Source organism: Pelmatolapia mariae, linkage group LG3_W (assembly GCF_036321145.2).
Source record: "Pelmatolapia mariae isolate MD_Pm_ZW linkage group LG3_W, Pm_UMD_F_2, whole genome shotgun sequence".
Taxonomy (NCBI): domain Eukaryota; kingdom Metazoa; phylum Chordata; class Actinopteri; order Cichliformes; family Cichlidae; genus Pelmatolapia; species Pelmatolapia mariae.
In genome coordinates this window covers 94,581,230-94,606,449 of record NC_086229.1, presented here as the reverse complement: position 1 = coordinate 94,606,449, position 25,220 = coordinate 94,581,230, and the positions used below count along the sequence as shown (strand labels likewise).

Below are 25,220 nucleotides of genomic sequence, written 5' to 3'. Positions count from 1 at the left end.
CCGTCCCCTTACAGGATTCTTTGTGTTCCCCTCAACTCATCACGGAGGACGAAGGCCTGAGTCGGTTGGCCCAGACTGTCCAGATGTTGTCTGATCTGGCAGACCAGCGAGCCCCAAAAACATGAAGCCTTTGTGGCTGCTAGCTCAAAGCAGTCTCGGCACCCCAGTGCCACGCCAGCAGTATCTCAGGGCCAGTGTTTTATTTTTATATGCTTCATATTTGATCAACTTTACAGAGTTTGTATTAAGAACAGCTTTCAAATATAAAAAAGGTAACGGTTCAAATAAATCTGTAAATCAAGCGCTCGTTGTATCCGTATCATTTTAGAGAGTCTGTGACGTTATTTTGTGTACCTGTAGTCGTACTGCAGTGAGTTCAAAACAAACAGAAGTGGTTAATGAACAATAAGAAATGTATCAAAGCTACGATTTGTTGATGTGAGCGATGGAAAACGGTTTCTATGACTTGAAATATAAACTGCGAAGGATGCAAGTCGTCAGTTCAAGAGGAACCAGCAAGCTGCTCTCACTGCCAAGCACGCTGGGATGGTAAGTTCAGCTGAACATTATCAATGAGTTACTGTTCTCTGCAGCTCAATATTCAATCCTGACAGCACAGTAAACAACAATAACTTAATGTCACTGCTTTCGCCTCAGAGTTCAGTTTCAATAAATGTTTCATGACCTTCGGGTCCCTCGACACGTTCCATCTTCTAACCGTAGACATGGACAGAACCGGTTGCGTGTGAATCTGTTTTCCTTTAGTTCCATGATGGTCTGGACTCCATGATGATCTGGACTCTGGCAGGTCTGAATGGCCTGGAGCCGACCAACAATGAAAGAATCACCTGAATAATTTCTAATGGTTCTGTTTGCACAGCAGCTCTAGGACAAAAGTCTTGTGCCACCCCTTATCAGAGCTCTTCTTTATGCGTTGCCTTTGATTCATTCTCTCTCGGGATATTGTTGTCCTTAAGTCTGTTGCCAGTGATTTTTCAGCCCAATTCTTCTTCATGGCTCGCCTTTTCTCCTTCCATTTCTGTGCCTTAGGAATAGCTTGTTAGCAGCCACCCTTCCACTGACACCATTTATGATGAGTATACGGATCAACTTAGGCGCAGGGTGGATTTCCCACTGTGACTGCAGGACACGACTTTCGTTTCCAAGCCACCCGTTTTATTTTCCTCTGCAGACCACGTGAAAACATAGTTTTCAGCTAATAACTCTTTGGGAATCACCTTATTTGTGCAGAAATGCTGTTATGCCTGTCAAACTATGTTATCAAATTTATTTAAAAAGAATAAGTTTACTAAAGAAAAGGAAGCAAAAGTATGTATTTTTGCAGTAAGCTGCTAATAAAGATTCTAAAGATAAATTATACAGCCTGACTTTTTTGCTATTACAAAGGCTGTCTGTAATGTGTAGACACAATAATGGTTCATCTCCTGGGAGCAGACCAAAAGTGGAGAAACAAGCAGGAAACCAGTAAACGCTGAAGTCCGAGTTTGAGTCTTTCCAACCGCTATAGCACACCCATACCACGTGGGGGCGGTATAGTGCCTAACAGCTAATAGCCAATCGTCTTCAAACACAAGAAGAAGAGAGGAAGCGGAGGGAGAGGGTGGAAACAGCTACCCCACACTTGACTTCATTGAATGAGATTCAACATCAATTAGCGTTTGTTTTGGTTCAGTGTTCTGCATACAGAATACGCTCCTATTCTGTTAGAAGAACGCGGATATTTTACACCTCTACAGATCAAAGGTAAGCACGCAGTGGCAACATTTAGCTGGGAAACAAACACACACTGGGCGGTTTATTTTTCTGCTAGCATGGTATCTGCCTACAGTTCGCTTAGCTAGCTGAGGACAACATGGTTATAGCTCAAAGGTTAGCACGCACACTCAACAGATAATTAAAGAACTCTGCAAATTTGAATAACTTCAGCTTATTCCTTATGTTCGTGTTGATGCTTTGGTTGTCAATAGTCATGATATATTATAATAAAAAGGAGTTTGCAGTTGGTGTGAGCTTTATTCAGTCTAATTTGATGAAACCACGGCAACGGTAAGCTAGCTATTAGCATTCACGAGATAGCATTGGTGTAGACTATTTCCTGCAGAAGTGTTCATAATGGAAGAGTTTTATTGAGAAAAAGATTTATTTAGTAATTAATTTTTTTAAGCCTGCACGTAAACAGTTAAGTTCATAGCTACGTGTATTTCCTGTCGCTTTTTGTCAATGCCGCTATCATCACACTGTGGTCGGAGTGAAGCTAGCAAGACAAACTGCAGGACTAACATCAGTGAGCAGGATGAGTGAAACAGCGTGGAGGCACCGGGACGTGTGTTCTGTGTCTGTGGAGAGGGTAGCAAAGCCTGTGGCTGTCTAATATTACAATAGACAGTAAGTGTAAAGTGGCTTTAGCGCCCACTGAAACGGTCCCACGCGTTAGTTGTAAAATTACGGCGTGGGGATTTGAGGTCATTATTACTGCCTTTATATTCCTAGTAGTTGTTTTGTAATAATTGTGCCAAAATTAGCTTCAGTACTTTGTAATAATAAGTCAAGACTATGTAACGGCTTGTTTACATTACAAGTGTTCAGTAAGATTAGAAAAGTGCTGCCATGTCAAATTAATGAAATTTACTAATACTTCTACTTTTTATTGGCGCAATAATGACGTGTGAGTAAGAACTATAGGCTTTCATTCATGTGAAGTTGTCTTTTATAGGCTACTTATGAATATGTTTTGTAACCACCCAGTTCTTTTTTATTGTAAGACATGGCGGGTCCACGGTAGACCTAAAGTGTTAGAGACTCCCCTAAAAAATACAACATAATGGAGGTTATGCTTTGAGACTGTGACAGGCTATCCCAGGGTCCCGAGTGTCCTGTACTGCCTATGGAGCGCTGTCTCAGCACGGTCAGTGCTGGATCTATGCAGGCTGGATCAGATAAACTCATGTATAAATGCTGTGAAAACACTCAACTGCATATCATTGTAATTTACAAACTAGAATAACCTGCATGAAAATGTGTATTTTCATCTTTACAGTTTGGTATATAGCACTACATCTCTATGAAGCAAAGTGATTCATAGAGTTTTCTTTTTGTCACCTAAAAATCCAAACAGACAGAAGCAGCTACTGTGTTTTTCTGATGTCCACTGTGGACTTTGTGAACTGACTGTATTCTCTCCCACCGTTGCAGACTGTGTTTGTTTGTAGGTGACGAGCTGGCGCAGGTTGTGGGTTTTTCTTGGATAATGCGAGACAGTGGTGGTAGCCTAGCCCAGAACCGCTGGCAGAGAGACCTGGGTCTGACCGCTGTGGGGCAGAACGACACAGGAGGAGGTTAGCACTCACTGTTTGTGTGTAAAATATTTACCCCCAGTAGGATGGACGTTCAGACCACTGGGTGGTCATCAGTGGAAACCCTAAGAGTTTGATGGACACGAGGTTACTTTCATTTTTGAAATGAAATGTCACAACGCACAACACTTAAAAGTAAAGAGGAACAACTTTACTGACTGACCAACGCGTTTTGGCTTGTGGCCTTCATCAGGGTCATCATCACCCTGATGACGTGTTGCTGGAGTCCCTGCATTGTGACTTTCTCATCCTCTCTGTGCACCTGAAATTAAATGTCGGTGATAAATGAGTGAATATTCAACAACAGTGTGGCGTAGGTTTATAAAACTTGCCTAAATTAGTTTTCCTTTTTCTTTATTGTGTCTCATGTATGTTTTAAGAACTTGCTTTTTATGCCATTTTAAAAAAAATCGATCTAGTAACCAGTGAAGTCCAGCAGTGGCCCTCAGGGGTCCCAGGAAGTCTTTGATTTCAAAGCCTTCATCAGGGGTGGGGAACTCCAGGCCTCGAGGGCCGGTGTCCTGCAGGTTTTAGATGTGTCAGCTGATTTAAATGACCTCCTCAACATGTCTTGAAGTTCTCCAGAGGCCTGGGAATGAATTCGTTTGATTCAGGTGTGTTGACCCAGGGTGAGATCTAAAACCTGCAGGACACCTGAGGCCTGGAGTTCCCCACCCCTGATCTACTTAGTGTCTAAAACGTGGAGGTGGGTGGTGTGTGAAACCAGCATGAAGCTTAGGTTTCCCACCAGGATATTTCATTCATTTCATTGAATCGTTCCTTATCGAGGACGGAGCGATCACAGCACACATCGATAGCTGACCTTAATAAACACGGACTGAATGTATGCACACATGCTCTCATCTTATTATAACTGCTGCTTTTCTATAGTGTCTTTAAGCTCTTGTTGGTGATCATACAACAAACACTTATCAGACTCTGGTAGTCTGTCTTTGCCAAATTTTGGCGTACTTTTCCAGATTTCGATTTTGACAAGATCCCCAACATCACCGAGTGAAATGAGGCCAAAAACCAAACCTCCAAAAATAAAAAATGAATGACGTCCAAAGGAAAACTGAAGAAAGCAGCTAGAGCTCTTACTTAAGGCTGTGTTCAAATATTCAAAGTAAGCCTGAGGGGGTGACTCAAGACCTTTGGACAGCACCGGGGGTTAGATGTTATTTTTAGTGAAATGAAGACGATGCGATGCTTTTTTAAGGTGTCAGAGGTCCATGCTCACTACAAATGGGATAGTTTGGCATGTTGGTAGGTGGTTGCTAAGTAACGTGATACAGATAAGTACCTTCAGGGGCAAAAGACGCACCTGTGTGCCATGTTTATATTGTGTAGGAAGAGCTCATGGATACATACATTGTTACCCGTCGTAATGAGCTGCAGCAGTACTTTTGGGCTGTCGTGATGCCTGATTGGGCAATAATCACTGCTGTTTGTTTCATAGGTGGGATTCCAGCGGACCGCCTCATAGTCCCAGTGTCAGATCACAGTGTATCCACCCCCATGCACCTGAGACTGGAACATAAAGAAAAGGTGTGGACGGGTGAATATGTAGTGGATGAGGAAGATGGTATAGGTGGGGATGAAGCTGTAGGTGATGATGAAGAAGTAAACAACTTTGATGGTGAAGACATGAGTAAGTTTGACAGCAAGAGTTTGGAAAACAATGAGGATGAAGATGTTGAAGAGGATGGAGACCAGGAGGTGGAGGAGTGGGGAATCTCAGATTTTTCTTCCCAGTCTTCCGAGCACCTTCATTCACAACAGCACGATCATCAGAGACCAGAACAGAAGGCTGAAGAGATCGGCGAGGCCCCCGTAGATCACGCACTAAGCCAGGCTGAAGCGGGAGACTTGTTTAGGTCCCACCTAAGCAGGTACAGGGCTCTGAGAAGACTCGGGCGCTTGCAGCGTTTGCGATGCCGTGGAGGTCTTGGATTTCGGCTCTCTCAGCACTGGAAGAGCTGGCGCCAACGGGCCCGGTGGATGTGCTCCGTAAGACACAGGTGGAGCCACAAAGGGCAAAGGAACACTCAAAGGGAACAGAGGAGACTGAAACGGTATGAGGAGCCTCCGTACAGGCACGAGGAGTATGACGGCAGTGATGACGGGCACGCAGAGTCTGACAGAGGTACTTATTCATGTGTGGGAATGCTAATTAATGGGAATAGCAGGCATTTAAAATGATATTTTTTGTCAGTGGCAACAATCAGAGCACCATAACAAAAGTAACAGATGTTTTCAGTCTGCTTCAGTCGCCAGTTTTACTGCTTTTGTGGAAAAATTCCCACGAGGCATTTGAATAAGTGGGAATAATAATAAATTTCCATAACCTGCAGTGACACCAGCTGTGATACACTGCAGCGTCATGCTTAGTAAAGTTTATTTTAGCCTCCCTGTTACTGTTTAAAGTTGCAGTTAAGTTACCTTTGACCCAAGTTGATTTAAAAACTGTTATTTTTGGAATTTGATAAAAATGCCTTAGTCTGCAGATTCCATAACAAATATAATTTCTTTCCTTTGGCAGATCAGCAAATAAACGGCTCCTCCTCAGAAAAGCAGGAGGACAGAGTGACCCTGGAGGCAGAGGTCAGGCCGGCAGAGCTGGCTCTTACTGAAGAACACACAAGTTGTGTGAATGGTATGTATCACAAATGCTTCTAGCCTTGCCTTAAATGTTTGTGCAGTACCAGCGTGGGCAGCACGGATGCTCAAGGTCGTGAATGTGAGAACGAGGCGACGTAGGCGCTTCAAACTGATACTGTATGCGCATCATCTCTTGGACGAGTTTGAATATCAGCGAGCTGGAGAGGTCAGGTTTTCTGAATGTGAGAGCTTGTGAATGTAGGCTTTGAAAATGAATAACATCGGTGTGTCTAGCAGGAGGCTGACGGGCAGCAGCGGTGATTGCAAACATGACGTCTGCTCTGTCTTAAAACCCAAAGACTTTAATCAGTCTTGGAGTTAAACACGAATCCTTACTGAACAGTCTGTGAGCTGCAGATGCTGAATGTATCGTACTGATGTATTTGTACTTTCTTGTCTGTAGTGAGGAAGGCTGTTTCCACATAGGTTTTCATGTTCCTTACGCCACACTTAGAATGCATGTCTGAGCTGGGGGGACACTTTGTGCTGTCCCGTCTACACGGCACCCCGGGACCCCATAACTCCAGATTCATCCAGCTGTCATTGCTTTTATCTACAGATATATATGGAGGCACCCATCAGTCCACACACACTTGTTGCTCCTCCATAATGTCCTGTTATCCTCAGCTGTGACAGCTGCTTTGACTGCAGTGATCTGGACTTTACATCCAGGGTCTGAGGTGTCCACTGTCTTTGATGGGTCATTCCCACAGGCTGCTGAAGACACTAGAGTTTGTCTTTAGCTGTGAGGCTCTAAACTGTTCTTAGACTGACACGTGTTTCCTGCAGTGCGTCCCTTCATTGTGACTGGGTGACGTCCTGGTTTAGGGCTGTGCGATATGACCAAAATCTCATATCCCGATATTAAGACATCTATCGTCCGATAACGATATAAATCACAAAAATGTAACATTTTCTGTAAATTCTGTGAATCTCGGGCAGCTCGACTTGCGTGAAGTGTTTCCAGCTGGGCATCGCGTACCTGGAGTCGAGTGTTTTAAGTGATGCATGAAACTATACATTTTTAGACATAGGTTGTAACGGCCGCCGTTTTCTTTGTGAGTATTTATTACACAGCGTGCTGCGGGGAAAAGCCTGTTCTAACGTTCGAGTAAGGTTTATTTTTTAGCACCTGGCGGCTCTTTTTTGCTTCTCATCCGTAAACACTCTGCATCTTTCACGTGATTCAGTTTATTTTGAAAAGTCTCAACAGGATCTTGAGCTTTATTGTGAAAGGTTTATGTGGAAAATAAACAAGCGGACATGCGGTGGTTTTACCGTCGTTGTTGCTAACGACAACGCATAAAAACAAGCGCTTGTCTGTCTGTAGTGTGGTTATATTAAATATAAGAGAAAGAGAGAACTTTAAGAAATTAATATAGCCGCTACAGTGACCATCAAAATAATGAAAAAATATTGCCGTAAACAGTTTATTTTGCGACACCACGAAACAAACGATAGCGTAAAATGAAACGATAGACGTTTTTATATCGTCATCCGATATATATCGTTATATCGAACAGCCCTATCCTGGTTCATGTCTGTCCTTGTGTACCTCCCTGTTGTGTTTCAGTGTGCGCTGCTTCTCATGTCAGCATCAGTGTGAGGTCCTACAGTGTTCATGTTAGAGAGTGCACTGTAACACATGCTCAAACATGTGTGATGCATCAGTAACAGTTCCTACTGTGTCTGTGGCCTTGTATGTCTCATGTGTGTAACTGTGTCAGCTGTGCTGTGTCGGTCCAACCTGGTTCTGTAAAGTCTTTCTGGACCCGTGTAAAGCAGAGCTGTGTCTTTGTACCCACTCGTTCCCTGTTGTTGCCTCGAGGGCAGGTGGGTTTGATTATCGAGTATTCCGCTGATTGTTCCATCATTGGCCAAGAAATATTTGGATCTCATTAATGAGCCGTGATAAGAGGAAAAACAGGAGCGTCTCAACATGAACTGCTCATTGGTTTCATCTTACAAATGTTTTTCATTTAAAGTTTGACATCTGTCAAAAAACAAAAACAAATGAAACCTTTGATTGTGTTCTCAAATAAACTGTTTTCATCGTTAGCGGTATCGTTTTCATAAATGTGGTTTATATGAAATCTAAATGAAGTACAAAACTAACGAGTTACTGTGTTTTTGTGGAAGACTGACAGTTCTGTGTAGTGTGTGCGGACACTATGGCAGCATCATCTTCACTGGTGCTTTCTGTTTAAAAACTGGGAGCTGTGGGGCTTATCGTTGTCACACGCTGCTCCCAGATATTTTTCTATGTTGAGTTTGAAATGTGGGTGAAACACTTTTACATGGTGACAGCTAAGAGTTAAAGTGAAGTATTGACACAAAGAATATGAGTTGAATATAGCTCGACTGCACTAAACGGTTTGAACGTGAATAATGTGGCGTTACCACCGTGCTGCAGCTGCACACTGTTATTTTTTCAGACGGTAGCAGGAAGACAGTTTGTATCGTTAACATCATGTTTGATGGAGGCGGAACGTGAACGTTAGCAGAACGTGAGCCCGAGCTTGTACAGTCGTACAGGTTTGTAACCCTGCTCTGTCACAGCCTTGTGCTTTTCATGGAGGAGCACAGAGTGTGTTTCAGTTTGTGCTGGACGTCCTCTGTTGTTGAACATCATCCCATTTAAAAGGCGCCAGTATGAAACTCACTGCTCGGGTTTGCTCATTGTTGGAGCTAGCAAATGTAAATGCATGTATTTCAGCTGGACATGTTGTATGATGTCAGAGTGTTACCTGTGTCATACCTGTGGATGGTGTGTGGCACAGCCCTCGTTCATGTGGTTGTCATCTGTCTCGAGGTATTCTGGAAGAGTCGCTACGGCAGTACGGCAGTTTGATCCCCATCCACGTGGATGATGTTGTGGAGAAACTTCAGGACATCTTCAATGAAAACTTCTCACACCCACACAGGTGAGACGTAGTGATACTGTTGTGTTAACAGTATTCTGTGTTGTTACCATCCTTCTCTCATCCTTTTGTGCAGTAAAAATTAAGCTAGTGTCCATATCTACGCTGTAATCTGCAGCACTGCTCTCCGCCTCTGACACACGAGCTGAAATCAGCTCAGCGACAGTGCAAGAAGCGATTCCTGAGATTGAGAACGATTCTGAGGAACTGGACTACTGGGAATCTCTACCATCATGTTATCCCTGAATATGGGATTTCCTGGTTTCAGGATTAACTGTTATTACATTGTGAAAACAGAAACTGGACAGTGTGGGCAGGGAGCTGCTATCTGTAACTTTACACATTTATGTAAATGTCAGATGGTCCCAGAGGGTCTGTGGTGCACCTCACATCCGTTACCTTATATAAACTGTAAGGGAGGCACTCGCAGTGTGACATTACACAGGCCGGCTGACACAAGCACATCCTGTCATTCCCTATGAACACACAGTCCCTGTGTTTTTGAATCCATTGTACCGTTTGGTCACTTCACGTGTAAACGTCCTCTGTTCTTACCTTATTTACAAACGAGGGCGGTGCCTAATGTATGCGTTTCTCCTCCCTGGTCTCGGATCATCGGCACAGGCCCGATGGAGCAGTGACTATCTTTGGATTTGATATTCCTTTCCTGACCAAGCAGCCCACGGAGCTGTCTGCTTTACACTCATCAGTGGCCACTGCCACGGACCGTGAGTGGGTATCACAGAGTTGTCATCTGAATCCACAGAGGTTAGCTGTCTGCCCAGTCATGTGAAACGCTGAGTTTGAATGAGTCTGGTCTCCCTCTGAGGGCGGTTGAGACCATGTAGAGCTTTAAACCATCACTTAATGATGCATATTTGAGACGTGTGCAGCTCGTAATCAAATTCCTCATCAGTTCCAAATGTGTTTTGCTCCTTCAGGATTTTCTGGAGAAGTTAGGAGCATTTTCCACTATTGAAGTGTATTTAGCTCCAATTTCAACCTGCCATGTTGCATTTGGGAGTGAAGCAGTTGATAAGGGGGCCCACCGCCTGACGCCGGCTGTTAAACAGGTTGTTCCCTCCTGGGATTGAGCCGCAGTGTCAGAGTTTCAGAGCTGAGTTTTGAGCCTGTGGAGTGTGTGGACCTAAAGCTCATTTCACACAAAAACAGTCATTAGCAAAAAGGATGACTGAATTTTATGTAGCCATACTTCCTGTGGGAAGCTTTCCCTCCAACCACAGTGAGGTAGTTCTGCTCTAGTCCTGCTGTGGGCCTGCTAAGTCCACCAAAGGAAGGTGGACCCTTTAGGGGCTCTCTTTTTAAGGGTGTTGCATCCCCACACATGTGTTAGGGTTTTGTTTTTGGCCTTGATGTGACCGTGCACTCACTGGACACTTGATGCTTAGCATGGGCTGTTAGCTCCATACTGAGCTGTGGCGTGTCCTGGGTCGAGGTGTTATAGTCTCTGGAGCATGCAATCTCCTGTAGTGAGATACACACTGTTTGGTTACACGGGCAACCCCAGTGCTCTGAAAACCAAAGCCGGTATCTCACCATGCTGCCGGACTTCATGGTCACATCAAAGAAACACTTTGTGAATGCCTGGTGTGGAGCCAGGGGCTCTTATAGAGGGGGTCTGGGGACCCTGTGTTCTTGAACCATCTTCTTGATGTGGTGGAAGTGGAGCTCCCGTGATTGGTCACGCCAGGATGGCATACTCCATAGCTCACTTGATTTTCAGAGAACCGGGGTTAGTGTGGCTGTGAACGTAGAGCAGGTCATCTACTCATCGGAAAATTGGTGTTGTCTTTATCCATTAGCTTTTCCAGTCTGCATGCTTCAGTATCCTTGGGGAAGCTGCTGAATCTCGAGTTGCTCGTGAGGCATTCAGCGGCGTGTGGAGATGGATAAAAGCTCTTAGATGTACAGAAACATGCTTGCATAAATGTTTGGGTGAATGAGACATTAAGCTTTGTTTTCACAACTCAGATGTGTTTTTGGTGACTCTTAATGTTCATAGAGTCACTATGTAACTGCAGTTGTTTTGTTTTTGCAGCAAAGGTGTCCTCTTTCACTTGCCGTAGCGATCCTTTGATTTGGGCTATGTAATGGAGCGATGTCTGAATACATGGAGCTAACTGTACATCTGTTTTTGATTCGTTCTTCCTTAGAAAAGCAGTGGTCCAACATCTAATACAGTCCTTCCAGCGCTCATCAGGAACTGTTGTAGCTAAAACCTTCAGAGTCAACTACAAACGGCATGTTCTGACCATGGACGACCTGGGCACTCTGTATGGACAGAACTGGCTCAATGACCAGGTATGCTAGTACACTCTAACTGTACACTTTAGGCCTTTTGGGGGGAATTTTGACTTAATCTTAGGCATTAGTGCCTAAGATTAAGGGAGTCATTTAAATGTACACCTGTGTTGTTCCTGCTGTGGCACATTTTAGCAATACTGCCGTTAATACTTTGTAACTTGTACGTGCTGTAAATGATGCAGGTGCATGGCATCGGCTGTGTTAGGTACGTCAGTATATGTTCTCGTTCTCCAAAGTCCAGATGTTACAACATCCAATGTTCCATCATCAAGAAAAGCAAAACAAATTAACGCTGCGAGCAGTGATGACGGACACTCACTCTTTGGTTTATTGTAGAGTCTTTACCTTCCAGAATAAAGTGCCATGAAGCGACTGCTGTTGTGATTTGGGGCTATAGAAGTTAAACTGAACTGAATTGAAAATTTCAGTTTGCTGGAGGTGGGAGTGGTGCAGTTGAGCCATTTCCTGTAATCATATTTAAATCAAACTCCTCAACGATCACGTCAAATATGCAGGTTTGTGCTTCCTGTCGTAACTTTGAGGCAAACTGTAAAACAAACTACTGAAGACTTTCCAAACCAAATTTTCGACATTCATTCAACCACGCTGAACCACAAAGTGTAATATCTGGAAATGACAAACGGCAGACTTCCTGTTGGGTTTGTCTCAAAGGTCCTCTGAACTGATTCATCTTGGAATGTTGCACACGTGTACCACACTTCACCCACACAGGTGAAACTATGTATGTAGAACCATTTTGTACTGTCCACATGCCAGACCCATAAGATATGTATGTTTTCACCAGAGCCGATGCGTGTGCAAAGTTTAGGCCCTCAGCGAGGCTTTAAAATCAGACTGTATTTATGAAAACAGCTGCTTGGTTTCACACTCGGGCCTTAAAAGTAAAGAGAATTTCTCTTTGCACTTTAATTCTTACATTGTTTTTGTGTTATTCAGGTGATGAACATGTACGGTGAGCTGGTCATGGACTCTGTGCCAAAGAAGGTGAGGAAGCTGCAAACTGAACTGAAAAACAGCATCCCTGTGAAATGAAGGTTTATTCCAGCTTGTGCTGTGGATGGTTTACCTACCTACAGTTATTATTGTGTTGTTGCAAAAGCCATTTGTAACATCTTCTGAGATTCTTCAGCCTTGTTTGAACCTTCTCTGCTGAACACACTGAAACCATATTTCACTCGATACATCAATGCACAATATCAACTACATCAAATACTTGATGTATCATAATGAAAATAGCCACTCAGAATATATAAACTGAGTATACAAAGATCATACAGCTGTGATATGTTCCTTCCTTTTTCATTGTTATTATGGTAAATATTTTTGTGGAGGGTCTAATAAGTGAATAATAATAATCATATATTTAGGGCAGAAACTATTGATTATTTGAATTGGTGTAATTCAGTTCAATTCAGTGTTATTTACAGAGCACCAAATCAACACAGTTGCCTCAAACCGCTTTATATTATCAGGTTGGAGATCCTACAATAGTGCAAAGAAAACAGAGAAAAGCCAACAATCACATGACCCCCCTACGAGCAAGCGCTGTGGTGACAGTGGGAAGGAAAAACTCCCTTTTAACAGGAAGAAACCTCCGGCAGAACCAGGCTCAGGGAGGGGCGGGGCCATCTAACGGGATCTGTTGGGGGTGAGGGAGGAAGACGGGACAAAGACACGCTGTGGAAGAGATTAACAGTAACTAACGATTCAGTGCAGAGAGGTCTACTAACACACAGTTAGTGAAGAGGAAACACCCAGTGCATCATGGGAATCCCCCGGCAGCCTATGTCTATTGCAGCATAACTAAGGGAGGATTCAGGGTCACCTGGTCCAGCCCTAACTATATGCTTTAGCAAAAAGGAAAGTTTGAATCTTGAAAGTAGAGATAGTGTCTGTCTCCTGAATCCAAACTGGAAGCTGGTTCCACAGAAGAGGGGCCTGAAAACTGAAGGCTCTGCCTCCCATTCTACTTTTAAATACTCTAGGAACAACAAGTAAGCCTGCAGTGCGAGAGCGAAGTGCTCTAATAGGGTGATATGGTACTACAAGGTCATTAAGATAAGATGGGGCCTGATTATTCCTCATCACTTGGTGTTTGCTCTCTCTGCTGTATCACTCTGTTCCTTTTAAAACATACAGTGTTGTTTTTGTGTAGCTTATCTGTGTAGTCGATTTAATTAGAAACTCACAGATAACGTCTTATTTCAGAGTGTAATCTTCACGTGGTTTGTCCAGAGCACTCTCTGATTCACACACTAGTTATTTTCACAGTTTTCACTCACTGTGTCGTCAGCGATTCACTAGCTTAGCTCATAGCCGACTTGTTAGCAGCGTGGCCTCTTGACCTGTTCCTCCTGCACTTTCCTGCTCATTGGGTCAGATGTTTAGACCTACTTTGGTAATAATGAATAATAAATGCATGTAATAAATGTAGCCTGTTTGTGGAGGCCAGGATCACTGATTGGAAAAACCCGTAACTAGCCAGGCCGCTGTAGCCGGTGCTGTTGAAGGTAGCGTCGGCGCCGTTAGCTCTCCCCTGGCAGATTGACCTGAGCAGCCGGAATAAAAAGATGGCTGGGTGACGGGTGAGGAGAAAGTGTAGTTCTAAACAGAAACCCCCAGTACACCACCAACTCCTTCTTGTGTCTAATCGTTCTGCTGCCAGACAAAAACAAACCAAACTTGAGCAAATGATTTAAATACAAATAACCAAGAAAGAACAATATCGTGTCCTCAACAGCACCAAAGAGTAAAACAGTGAAATGTTAAACATTAAACATTACCTCTCTCTCTTCTAAGTCCCTGTTAGTACATTAATTAATAATTAATAAACAAATGGATTTACCTGGTTACAGCAGGATGATTATGTTAGTTTAAAGGGAACCCCGGCTATTAAGACATGTTTGTGCTAAAATACTGTGGTTTCAAGAACATATATGTGGTATTAAAATACGCCAAATGTTTTCCTTTTAAGCACATTTTATATAAAACCGATTTACCAGTAGGCCGCCATTGTTATTTACTTCTCAATGCACTCTGCACCGCATCCAGCTCACAGTTAGCAGCGCACTGGAAATGGCTTCTGTTCAACCTTTCCAGTTTGAACCAGAGCAAACCGAGAGAGAGGATGAAAATAGTCAACCAGCACTTAGTTTAGTTGAAGATGAAAACAAGAGAGCGAGAGAAAACTACTGGTGTCTATGTGGTTACTGCTTGCCAATGGGAAAGGCCACTCAGAGCGTTTGTTGTAAAGCACCAGAACTTTTTGAAGCCGTATGTCTTAATCCAGATGTTCTTTGGGCAGCCCTTGTTAGCCTCCATGACCGGTATCCGGTCTTTAAGTGATAACATTATGAATCCTGCTTCCGGGGCCAAAGTAGTCTGCACTTCATAAGACTGTTGTGTTTTTAACATGTTTTAATGCTTTGTATCTTGTTCGATTTAATCTCAACAATCCCCTAAAAAAAGTCAGTGATCACTGTCGGCTTCTCACGGTTTTTATTACCGCTAATCATTTTAAAGCTCAGATTTTAAACCCTTACAATGTAACTACAGCCCAGCCCATGCAGCAGTGTATTAATGACTAACCTCGTATTGTGGATGGATTATCTCAGTTGTTCTCCTGACTGACGTTTGGTCCATTTACAGCATCCTGCCATGCGATTGCATTCGTCCCTAACCATCGGGAACCCTCACGTTAACTTTTATGAGTGGGGAAAAAGGCTTCTGTTCGTTAGCGTTCATCCTCCAGCTTCACTGTATTTATGTTATGCTAACATAGCTGTGTCGCTAGTGATCACGTAGCACATCATTATATACCAGCTAGCCCAACTTCAGTAACGCTACAAACGTCACTGCTGTTTAGTTTCTGTCTTCATTTACGTTGGAAGTGATAGCAGAGCTGTACGTTTGAATTTGATAATAAAGCTCTCAGTCAGAACATGGTAGTGCTGGGCGATATGGCGATATATATCGTGTGGACGATAGAAAAGTGTCTATCGTGCCATTTGTCTTCTATCGTTTCTATCGTTTGTAACCCAAATTTTATAAATTATTACATAAAATATATAATTAACCCTTTACAACCGGTCGGAGCAGGCACACTCCATTTTACCTAACTGTTTTTAAATCCTTGTAGAACTGGAACCACGTAAGGTAGCGCAATAAATTTTTTTGCATGTGAAGCCGGAGGAGTTGTACTTACATCTAATGCCATTAGCTTGTCCTAAGTCACGGGTTCCTTCCACATATAGCTTTGCAAAAATTGCATAAGAAGCACTTGCAGCAACAAAAACATAATATTCCAGAAACACGCCTTGCCGATGTTCATAACACTTCCTACGTTGGCATAGACGTCAGCGCGAACTATCGCATGTCCGCCATTACCTGCCCGGAACAGGAAATGACGTCATTTTCGCGAATGGGCCTTATAAGCCTATGTTGGTGTTTTTAAAAGTCATGTTTGACTTTATGCTTTTCTGTATCGTTTCTGGGATGCTTAGAACTCAAATTATAATTATAATATTTATTTTCATTTTTCCTGTAGTATATAAAAATTAGTGTATCTCAAAAATAAAACTATGAAGACACAAAATAAATTTCTGGTGGTTGGAAACTATTTTGTGCAACTTTTTTGTATTTACAGTTTTGAGGGATAAGCCTCTTAAATTTCTCTAACTAGAAATATATGTAAAAAAAACAAACAAAAACGATTTTCAGGTTTTTTTTGTAGTTTATTGCACTACAATCTTTTGCAATTTATGTAGTTACTATGGACTTAATGCATACATATTATTAAAATTTGGGCTATAACGGTTGTATTGATGTATGGAAACTTGAAATGCTCCCACAAGTGGCACTACAGCATGTAAAAACATAAAGATAAGCTCTGGTGGACTTGGTTCTATGGTTGGTCTTAAAGGGTTAAATAGCCTGTGCAAATATATTAGTATTGTCTTCTCACTATACATGCTCTGAACTTTATGCAAGAGAAAATAAAGTATAAAAAAAATGATATTTTTCGCAAAGAAACTCTGTCTTGTGGTTTGCGAGCTGGTGCTGCTGTACGTGCACCCGGATTTGCGACATACTTTACGGTAACTCAAAACAAAGACTGCACCCTCTCCACTCGCTGTTTACAGACTGCGTACTTTCTAGATGACCACAGGTCAGGTGGTATATCGTGATATATATCGTTATCGTGATATAAAATAATTCATATCGTGATAAATATTTTTTCCATATCGCCCAGCACTAGAACATGGTATGTTATATTTAGATGGAAGCTAGCGAGCTAACTCCCTGCTAACTTCTAACCCAGTTAAATGTCATAAATTCTGTTTTCATGGATGCCTGGATGTTAAACTTAATTGTTACACCTGGCAGAGCAGCCACACTGATCATTTTATTACAGATGAACAAATTTAGACAGTTTTTCAACTCTCAGTAATGCTGCAGTGTTCGTTTGACTTTTGCAGTGGAGTTTGGGCCCAGACGTGGCTAATAACGTCAGACTCAAATACCGGATAGTGCTGGTCTACCAAGTCATAACCAGGTAATAGGCAAGTTGATTAATACGGTTGCTACACTTTAAAAAACAAAACAGGTTAGCTGAACGAAAGCACCGATACTACTGACAACCAATACACGTCATCGTCCCAGAAAGCATTGTGTGCGAAAAAACATGGCTGCTCCCACGGCTCCAAAATAGTTTTAAACAACAAAGATTTAATGAATAACAAAAAAATTGTAGTTATGCTCAAGTATGTTTTTATGTAGTGGAGATAATTTGTAACATATTTAGAGTAACTTGTCATAATAGTCGGGGTTCCCTTTCAATGAATCAACACCCCCGAGTCATTCTAACCGTCAGAAACCTCGAAGCACATGCCGTGTGGGCGGTGTGGGCAATTTTTCACCTCAGCTAGTTAATCAACCAAAGACCCTGACAGTTTGAATTCATTTGAAGGCCTGATGCTCAGCCTTGTCCACCCAGCTGGAAAACCCCAAAACCAGTCTTATCTGTTGTTCTCGTCCACCTGGGCCTCACGCTGTTTGTCTGAATGCTGATTGATGTTCTTTTTATAAAATGTGGAAACACGCCTGGCAGGATGTGTGGCTATCAGCAGACGGGTATAACGAGCTGTAAATTATGGATTAAGGAGCTTTTTTTCTTTTGCTGTCATGTTATGATGGTAAAAAATAAAACGTTGGACTGTGCCGAGTCCTGTCTCTGGCTGCGATTACTGGAGCCTTGCTGCTCACATAGTAATGGTCTGTGTAATCCCATTACTACACATTTACTGTCATCAGTCAAAATCTTTTTTTTCTTTTTCAGGTCCATTTTTTCAACAGCTTCTTTTACGATAAGCTAAGGACAAAAGGCTACGAAGGAGTCAAACGGTGGACAAAAAATGTAAGTGAACGCTGCCAACGTACTCTGAGTAGTTTAGCAGCATATTAACACTTTATATTAATATGAAGGAATAAAACAATGAGGAGTATCGTTAGAGCTGGATGATAAAAGAGATTCAGTCTTGTCTTTAAATTACAATGTAACACAAAACAGCTCATTCAGACTGTTGCAACTAAGAAGTTTCTGAACATCAGTAGCACATTTCAAGCGTCATGACAGGCTGCACAAGAGTGGAAAACGTGTTTCATCTGCTTAGAAGAGTCTGAGTTTTTCATTATGTCAGTACATAATATCAGAGTCAAAGAATCTCTATACGACTCTGTGTGTGATGCATGATTGTATGATCTGCACTGGTCTAGGTTAAAGCCTCACTGTCCGTGGGGTTTTTGGGGGGTGACACTGAATCTCTGTCTTACACATCTGGAGTAAGAATGGGGAAAAACCCTCTGCTTTCAAAACTACACAGATTAGTCTTCTCACTTTACTAACTCCACAAAGGTCTTGAGCCAGCCGCCCATTTCTTGAAGTCTTTGCTTCCAAGGAGAAAGATCTGAGTGGTGTTGAGCAGGAGTTTTTTTTCTGGGGGACTTATAGGATGAAACATTGTCACAGTTTCGAAACACATAATTGGTTCTGATTTCTCTTGTTTGAACACTGCCGTGTAGTTCTGTCACCAACACGGTGAATCCTAAAGAGCTTTTTCCTGTAAACTCCTGCAGATGTTGGCATTGTGTGCAGTCTGTCAAAGATTTAAGAAACTGGACAAGTGGAGGACAAAAGTAGTAGTAGCTGTCTTACATATCTATCTATAGTAAATAAATAAAGAAGCAAGGTAAACTGTGACAACAAGCTGAGGAGTGCCAGACAACTCAACAACTACACTAAAAATTGGTGGCAACCAGTCTTATAGAGCGATGCGTCCAAATGTGAGATTTTAGCTTCAGATTGTAGATGAACAGGAGAGAGGTGCAGTAACGGTGTCTGGTCTGTAAAACAGAGACTGCCAGCTCAGGATCTTCTTAAACCTGAAGTGATTCTGAATGCAGAAGAAACTGAGATTTTGTTCCAGCTGGAAAGCATCTGACTGCTTTATTTTACAGCAACGATGTCAAACACACAGGTAATGCAGCAAAGGCAAAGACCTGGATAGAAAAACAATGAAACATGGTCAGTCGTGGAATGAGCCACCCAGGGTTTGGACCTCAGAGATGTTGAAACTGTGGAATCATCAAGATTCCTTCCTTTGTTCCCTTCTCAAGGGGAGAAGGGAACAAAGGGAACAAAGAAGACCTTTGGACTGATCTTTATTCAAGCCTAGAAAGTTTTTACTGAACCTGACCTCGGAGAGTTCCAGCTGGTCTCACCAAATGTATTTTTGCCTTAGATTTCCATGTGTGTGTTTGCACGTTTCAGTACATTTCTGACCTTTTACCATTTTCTGATGGCTCAGTGCTGTAAATGTCAGTTTACTTCAGTTTTAACTTTCAAAGAACGTGTGACATCAAAATGAAAAGGAACATATATTTTTATGTCTTAGTTTTTGTATTTTAGATCTGACTGTTTATGTGCTCTTTCATTCAAACATGTTTAAATAATGCACACATGTAACAAAGCCTGAGCTGTACACAGTTGTGTCTGCTCTGTGCTTTGGCTTTAGATTGCCTGTTTGTCCATACACCACTGTGGTTCAGCATTTTTATTCGGTATTTACTGACACTACCAATGGAACATTTTGATTTTCTCTGGGATCTTTAGTCAAAAACAAGGCGTCAGACTAACTTTGGTTAAGACAAAAGCCTGGCTTGTATTTCAAACATAAGAGCTCTGCAGCAAGCAGAGCATGGAGAGTTCATCTGAAACAGAGTTGTCCAGTTCTCTTTCAAACTTCAAAGGTTCTTTGTTACAAAATAAACTTAAAATGTTTCCTGTATAGTTACAGATAAGCATGCTCTCTTTACATGAATACTGTTACAGCTTGTTACAAACTCCTGAAAGGAACCGTCCTGACTCGCACTTTTTAGTGCTTGAATAAAAACAGTCAACTGTTCATTTAGTTAGCTGCTTCTCCAAATTAAGATTTGAAAGCCCGTCCCAGTTTTCATGAGAAGACTAATATAAACACAATTACAATTTATTTTTTCAAAGGTTTAAACAGAATATTTTTCACATTTAAATTGCAATTGTATATCCACAGTTCCAGTTCATTTGTAAATATAAAATAGTTTTGGTTTCTAAATCTCATCCTAATATTATACACATAGAAGACACGTCATCATCATGCAACCTTACTATCTGATGACTAAAAAGATCCCACGACTGTCTGGAGATGAAAGTTTTACTGTAAAGTTTTTGATTGAGCTAAAGTGTGTGCCTCCGTTTGTTCGACCCTGATCCTCCAGCTGAAACATGACAGGCAGCATTGTTGAACAAGGATATGCCCCGTTCCTCATTTCTTAGTTTCTTGCACGTTTGTCTTGTTCACACATTTTAAGATAATCAAACATAATTAAATATTAGACAATATTCAGTCCTGCTGCTTTACCCACCTGTGGTTAAGCTTACTGAGTGACCTGATGGCTGGACATGGGCAGAGTTCATGGTTGAATCAATTACAGTCGTCCAGGTCCTGAAGCAGCAGAGCAGCCATGGACATTACTCCGTCCTCGTCTTGTTATATTAATATATCATTGTTTAATATCACATGTTACGATATATTATCATATTCAATGCTGTTAGTTTTACACAGAATATTCTCAAAAAAGTATCTTTGATCATCAAGGTGTTTTTGGATAAATGTGAGTAAAATTAGTTTGAAACGTGTAACAAATATACACCAAAGCAATGAAACGCTTGCATGTGGTTTATCTGCAGCACCTCTAAAATCCCACGGAAAAATGTTGTGACATGTTTTTATAGAACTGAAAGCGATGATGTGATGACAGCCTTACTCATCTGCTTGTCTTAATAGGAAGAACATACTTCTCACATTGTTAGCGTCTGGCTTTGTTTGGTTCATAATTGAATTAGCTCTTGGCTAGCAGCTGCATACACCACTTTACAAGCTTTTCCATCTGTGTGTTAGTTACATTGCTTAGGACCACATTAGGAGCACTGCTGGCTTAGTGTTACAGGGTGGGGAGCATCGTATAATTGAAAACTGACAGCTTAACCAAGATTTTTGTTACATCTCTCAAACTCTTCTGTAATCCATTTATTTCTATTGACCATATTTTTCATTTATCAGGTTGACATCTTTCAGAAGGATCTGTTGTTGATCCCCATCCATCTTGAGGTCCACTGGTCGCTGGTCAGTGTTGACATTCCTCGTCGAGCCATCACCTACTTTGACTCTCAGAGGACTTTGAACAGGCGTTGTCCAAAGGTAGGGATCAGGCAGCTTTTGGAAAAGGAATGAGTGGATGATTGAACAGTTTTTGAAGAAAGGTCAGTGGGTATAGATGCTTATTAACGCTTCTGTCAAAATGATTAATAGTAGCAAATGAGCAGCTGCACGATATTTCTGTTAGCTAATATTGTTGCTTTTAAAAAAACCTTAGTATTGTATAACACTACAAATTTTTTGTAAAAGACCAAAGTTTTTGTAACCTCTTCAGTTGGGTTGTGTTAAACCCAAATGTTGGGGTCCAAAGATGCTGCTCTCTCTGTCCTGCCAGTGATTCAGTTGCTGATAGGAGAGGACGGGCTGTCACACCTACAGTGTATTTAAGAAGTCCATTCATTGTCTTCCATGAATCTACTGCTCAAAGTCAGAATCTCTGTTTTTGGAAATTGCTGCAGTCTCTTTGAATGTGTTCATTTTGATTCCAGCACATTTACAAATACCTGCAAGCTGAAGCCATCAAAAAAGACCAGCAAGACTTCCTGACAGGATGGAGCGGCTTTTTCAAAATGGTAACATGACTTTTCTTAACAAAGCTCTGGTGAGACTTTGAGTGAAAATGATACGAGAAGTAGACTTTAGTTGAAATGGTACCATTGCTGATGCTAATGTATTTGTAATGTTGCAGAATGTGGGCCGCCAGAACAATGACAGTGACTGTGGGGCTTTTGTGTTACAGGTGAGTTTTCTACAGTGTGCATATAAATAAGGGCTGGGTGATATGAGGAAACTAATATTGCCACATTTTTTGGCTATATCGCGATATGTCTTGAGCAGCAAAGGGGGGTGGGCTGCAGTTTGAGCCTCAGTGAGGTCTGGTTTTTTAAGTAAATATCAACATGTGTGGTATCCACAGAAACTTTCAAGTCTCAGCCACAAGCTCATAGAAACCATTTCTGCAAACAGCCAACACAACAATTAAAAGAGCAGTTATGTGCCTAAACACAAACAACAAAGCCACACACTCCCTCGGCTTCATGTAACCGAGCAAACGTCACATGGTCTAACAGCAGAGGTTTCGTCACTCTCCAACCAAAATGAACTGAACCAGCAGCAAAAGAAGGCCACAAATATGCTTCAGGAACGATAAACAATAACATGAACCGTTTCCCTCAACAGTGGCCGTCGTAGCTCGAATCACAGCTGGTGTATTTAACGTTTCCTTTGGTGTGTGGGGAGATGCTGACATGCCGAGTTCCTTCATGTTGTTCGACATCCTCCTCGTGAAATCCAAACGACAGCGAGTCTGAAACTCCTGCTGTCACCATATTTTTCCCATCTGGTAGCATATAAACACGCATGCTCAGCGCAGTGTGGCGGGTAGAAAATTTTCCAGCTCGGAGGGGGGACTGATGATGCATTTGCAGCGTGCAGGAACCTACACTCGATGGTTACGATAAAACTATTTTAACCATCGTACGTATCAAATATACTCGATATATCGCCCAGCACTGATATAAACATGAACTCTTGTTGTTGAGAGCTAGCCGTGGACAATTTGGATTAGTCTCAGTTCCACTTCTTTGTAGCATTTATGAGGGAAACACATGTACCTACTGCATAGATGGTAATTACCACACATCAGATTGTTTTAAATGTGTTTCAGTATCTGAATCTAACCCTGACTTTCCTTATCTGCTATCCTGCAGTACTGCAAGTGTCTGGCACTCGGGCAGCAGTTCAGCTTTGGGCAGCAAGACATGCCCCGCCTCAGAAGACAGATGTACAAAGAACTGTGTCACTGCAAGCTTATGGTGTGACCCTTCATTTCCATCGTTTGTGGCCAGCTACACCTGCTCCGTCCCTGAAATCTCACAGGATGGAGGGACAGTGTTAAAACAAGAGGAAAATGGGAGCAAGTGACTGGGGGAAAATAAACATTACAAACCTAACTTTTTCTCTTCCACCATGCAGAGAAATTCTTCTAGATGCGAACATTGTTTGACTTTATTTTTTCTGGTTCTGCTTCCCTCGGTTTGTTTGAAAAACACTGATTTAAATATCATGTCATAGTTCTTTGTGGTTGTGAGAGGCCAAGACTAGCTGTCTTATTTTGGGGATGTGCTAGTTATCCGTGTAAAGATAGTCCACTAGTTTTCTGGTCAGAGAGGGAGCACTGAGGTACGGAAAAGCCTGCGTCCAGGAAGTATGAAGGGAAGTCCCACGGTGGAGTTTGTGTTTAGAGGGCTGCAGTGACGTTTCCATCCAGCCAGTCATTACTTGACATCTTTGCAAATGAAATGTACCCCATGCAATGGCCACCATTGTGGACGAGCTGTTCAGCACAAAATGTTTGCCAGTGTATTACAGTGTGAAACTTCCATGTACAATATTTTTAATCGTTTCCTGCGGTCTGCTCAGCTGGAGTTTAGTGGGAATGCATGGTTATGTTTGCAGGTAAAACTTTTTTCTGGTGAATCTCAGGGAAAGTTGGATTTCTGCAGCATCCATGAGTCCCACCTCATGCTGGCCCACACAGTAGAAACTTTCCCCCTCGATCGCTTTCAAGTCATAAACCTTGAAAGCGATTGAACAGAAATGGCTCAAAGAAGTATATTTACAATGCATTTAATTTTTAATGTGTTTTATTTCTGTCAGTTTTGTGGTAACATGTTTGGGTTTCATAAAAAATCAAGAAAAAATACATTTTTTTTTTTTTTTGTTTAGATCTTCTGGTTAGTATTTCTTTGAAAAAGCCATTTTGTTGAGGACCACAATTACACACCAGGCATAATATGTCCACAGTGGAGATACAGTGCTCTCTTATTCTTTTTATAACAAAAGAAAAAATGTGAATAGTTGTTTTTGGCTTTGCTTTTTTTTTTTTTTTTCCAAGAAGGAGCTGATGCAAGAGAGCTGTTTTATATATCTTCTACAATACGTTATGACTGCTAAAAATAAAAATATGTGGCAAACGTGTGTGTGTGAAGGTTTTCACTCGTCCAGAGCATAGTAATGAAGGACTACTTTCAGTTTCTTGAAGACGTTTCGTCTGAGAATCAGTCCCAGATTTTAAGCCCTATTGTCCCTAAGAGGGCCGTTGACCCCCTATTGATTCTCTGCATAATCACATGAGCCAAGGTGTGAAAATGGGTGTGGGTCACACTCAGCCAAGGTTTCGGTGAACCCATTGTGAGACCTTGCCCCCCATCATGTGACTTACTGAAGGCCCAGGATGTGTATTAAGGCGTCTGGGAAGGATCTCAAAGCTGGATCGTAGACAGCAGACGCTGCCGGTGTAAGACGCCACGTCTGTTCAAAGAGGGTCGTTCACTCCTCTTTCAAACCTTTGTCAAAAATGTGGACATTGGCATTTTGAAAGAGTGTGTTTAACAGGCACACAGAGATAGACAGCTATGCAGTCTCCATCAGAACCAGCATCAGCTTTTCTTCCCACTGTTTCTTCCTGCAAACAGGGAACACCCCATAAGCTCTGCAGATGTAATTTAGTCCTAGTCAAACTTTCTAGTCACAAACAGCTTGTGGAAGATTGAACTGAAATGACCTGTTTGCTCAAAGAACTACATTTACATTGCATTTCATTTTTTCCTGTGTCTCTGTCAGTGATTGTGGTAATGTTTGGGTTTCATAAAAAATTAAAGTAAAAAGAGGATCTCTGTTTTGTTTTTGTTAAGAGGTCTTCTTGGGTCATTTCTTCAGCTCATCACATTATGGTTTGTTCCTCGTAATAGTGATCCCAGTTCTGAACAGTGTTCTTACTGTCTGCTTTGAGCTTCCTTGCTCTGTGGCTGCACCAAACCAGACTCTCCCCATTGCTGTTTCCTTTCTCTGGAGAAGCTGGGGGTGCACAGCTGACGGCCTTGAACATGTTGCTAAACTAACTGCATCTAGATATTATAGGATATCATGCAGTCCCATATTGATTGCATCATCCACAAAGTACAAAGGGGCCTTACAGTGACTACTACCAGGATGTGGTGGGTGAGGGGTGTGAATGCGTCCCTCATTAACCTGCAGTATCAGGTATTCAGCCAGCTCTTTGTTTGCAGAGGGGATGGTTGCAGACCCTTTCACACTGATACCTGCTGTAATGGGCGCTTCGATCACTGCCGCAACACCTTTTCACTGTCCCTTTCTAACGG

At 42.0% G+C, this 25,220-nt stretch overlaps 2 protein-coding genes across 2 annotated transcripts in view; both read left to right on the top strand.

The window, feature by feature from the left end:
* Nucleotides 1-301, top strand: part of lrch4 (leucine-rich repeats and calponin homology (CH) domain containing 4) — a 32,347-nt gene extending 32,046 nt beyond the window's left edge. The window contains exon 18 of the mRNA XM_063470415.1: nucleotides 15-301. Coding sequence (XP_063326485.1) covers nucleotides 15-125 — 111 coding nt within the window. The 3' untranslated portion in view covers nucleotides 126-301. The remainder of the gene's footprint in view (nucleotides 1-14) is intronic.
* A 1,314-nt stretch (nucleotides 302-1,615) lies between these two features.
* senp3b (SUMO specific peptidase 3b) lies at nucleotides 1,616-24,628 on the top strand. Its single transcript, XM_063470412.1, has 12 exons — nucleotides 1,616-1,764; nucleotides 3,214-3,356; nucleotides 4,834-5,520; nucleotides 5,917-6,030; nucleotides 8,848-8,959; nucleotides 11,131-11,278; nucleotides 12,239-12,286; nucleotides 17,640-17,717; nucleotides 20,962-21,099; nucleotides 21,546-21,629; nucleotides 21,746-21,796; nucleotides 22,767-24,628. The coding sequence occupies exons 2-12, from the start codon at nucleotides 3,269-3,271 to the stop codon at nucleotides 22,875-22,877; spliced, it is 1,659 nt and encodes a 552-aa protein (XP_063326482.1). The 5' UTR covers nucleotides 1,616-1,764; nucleotides 3,214-3,268; the 3' UTR covers nucleotides 22,878-24,628.
* Nucleotides 24,629-25,220: the final 592 nt, after the last annotated feature.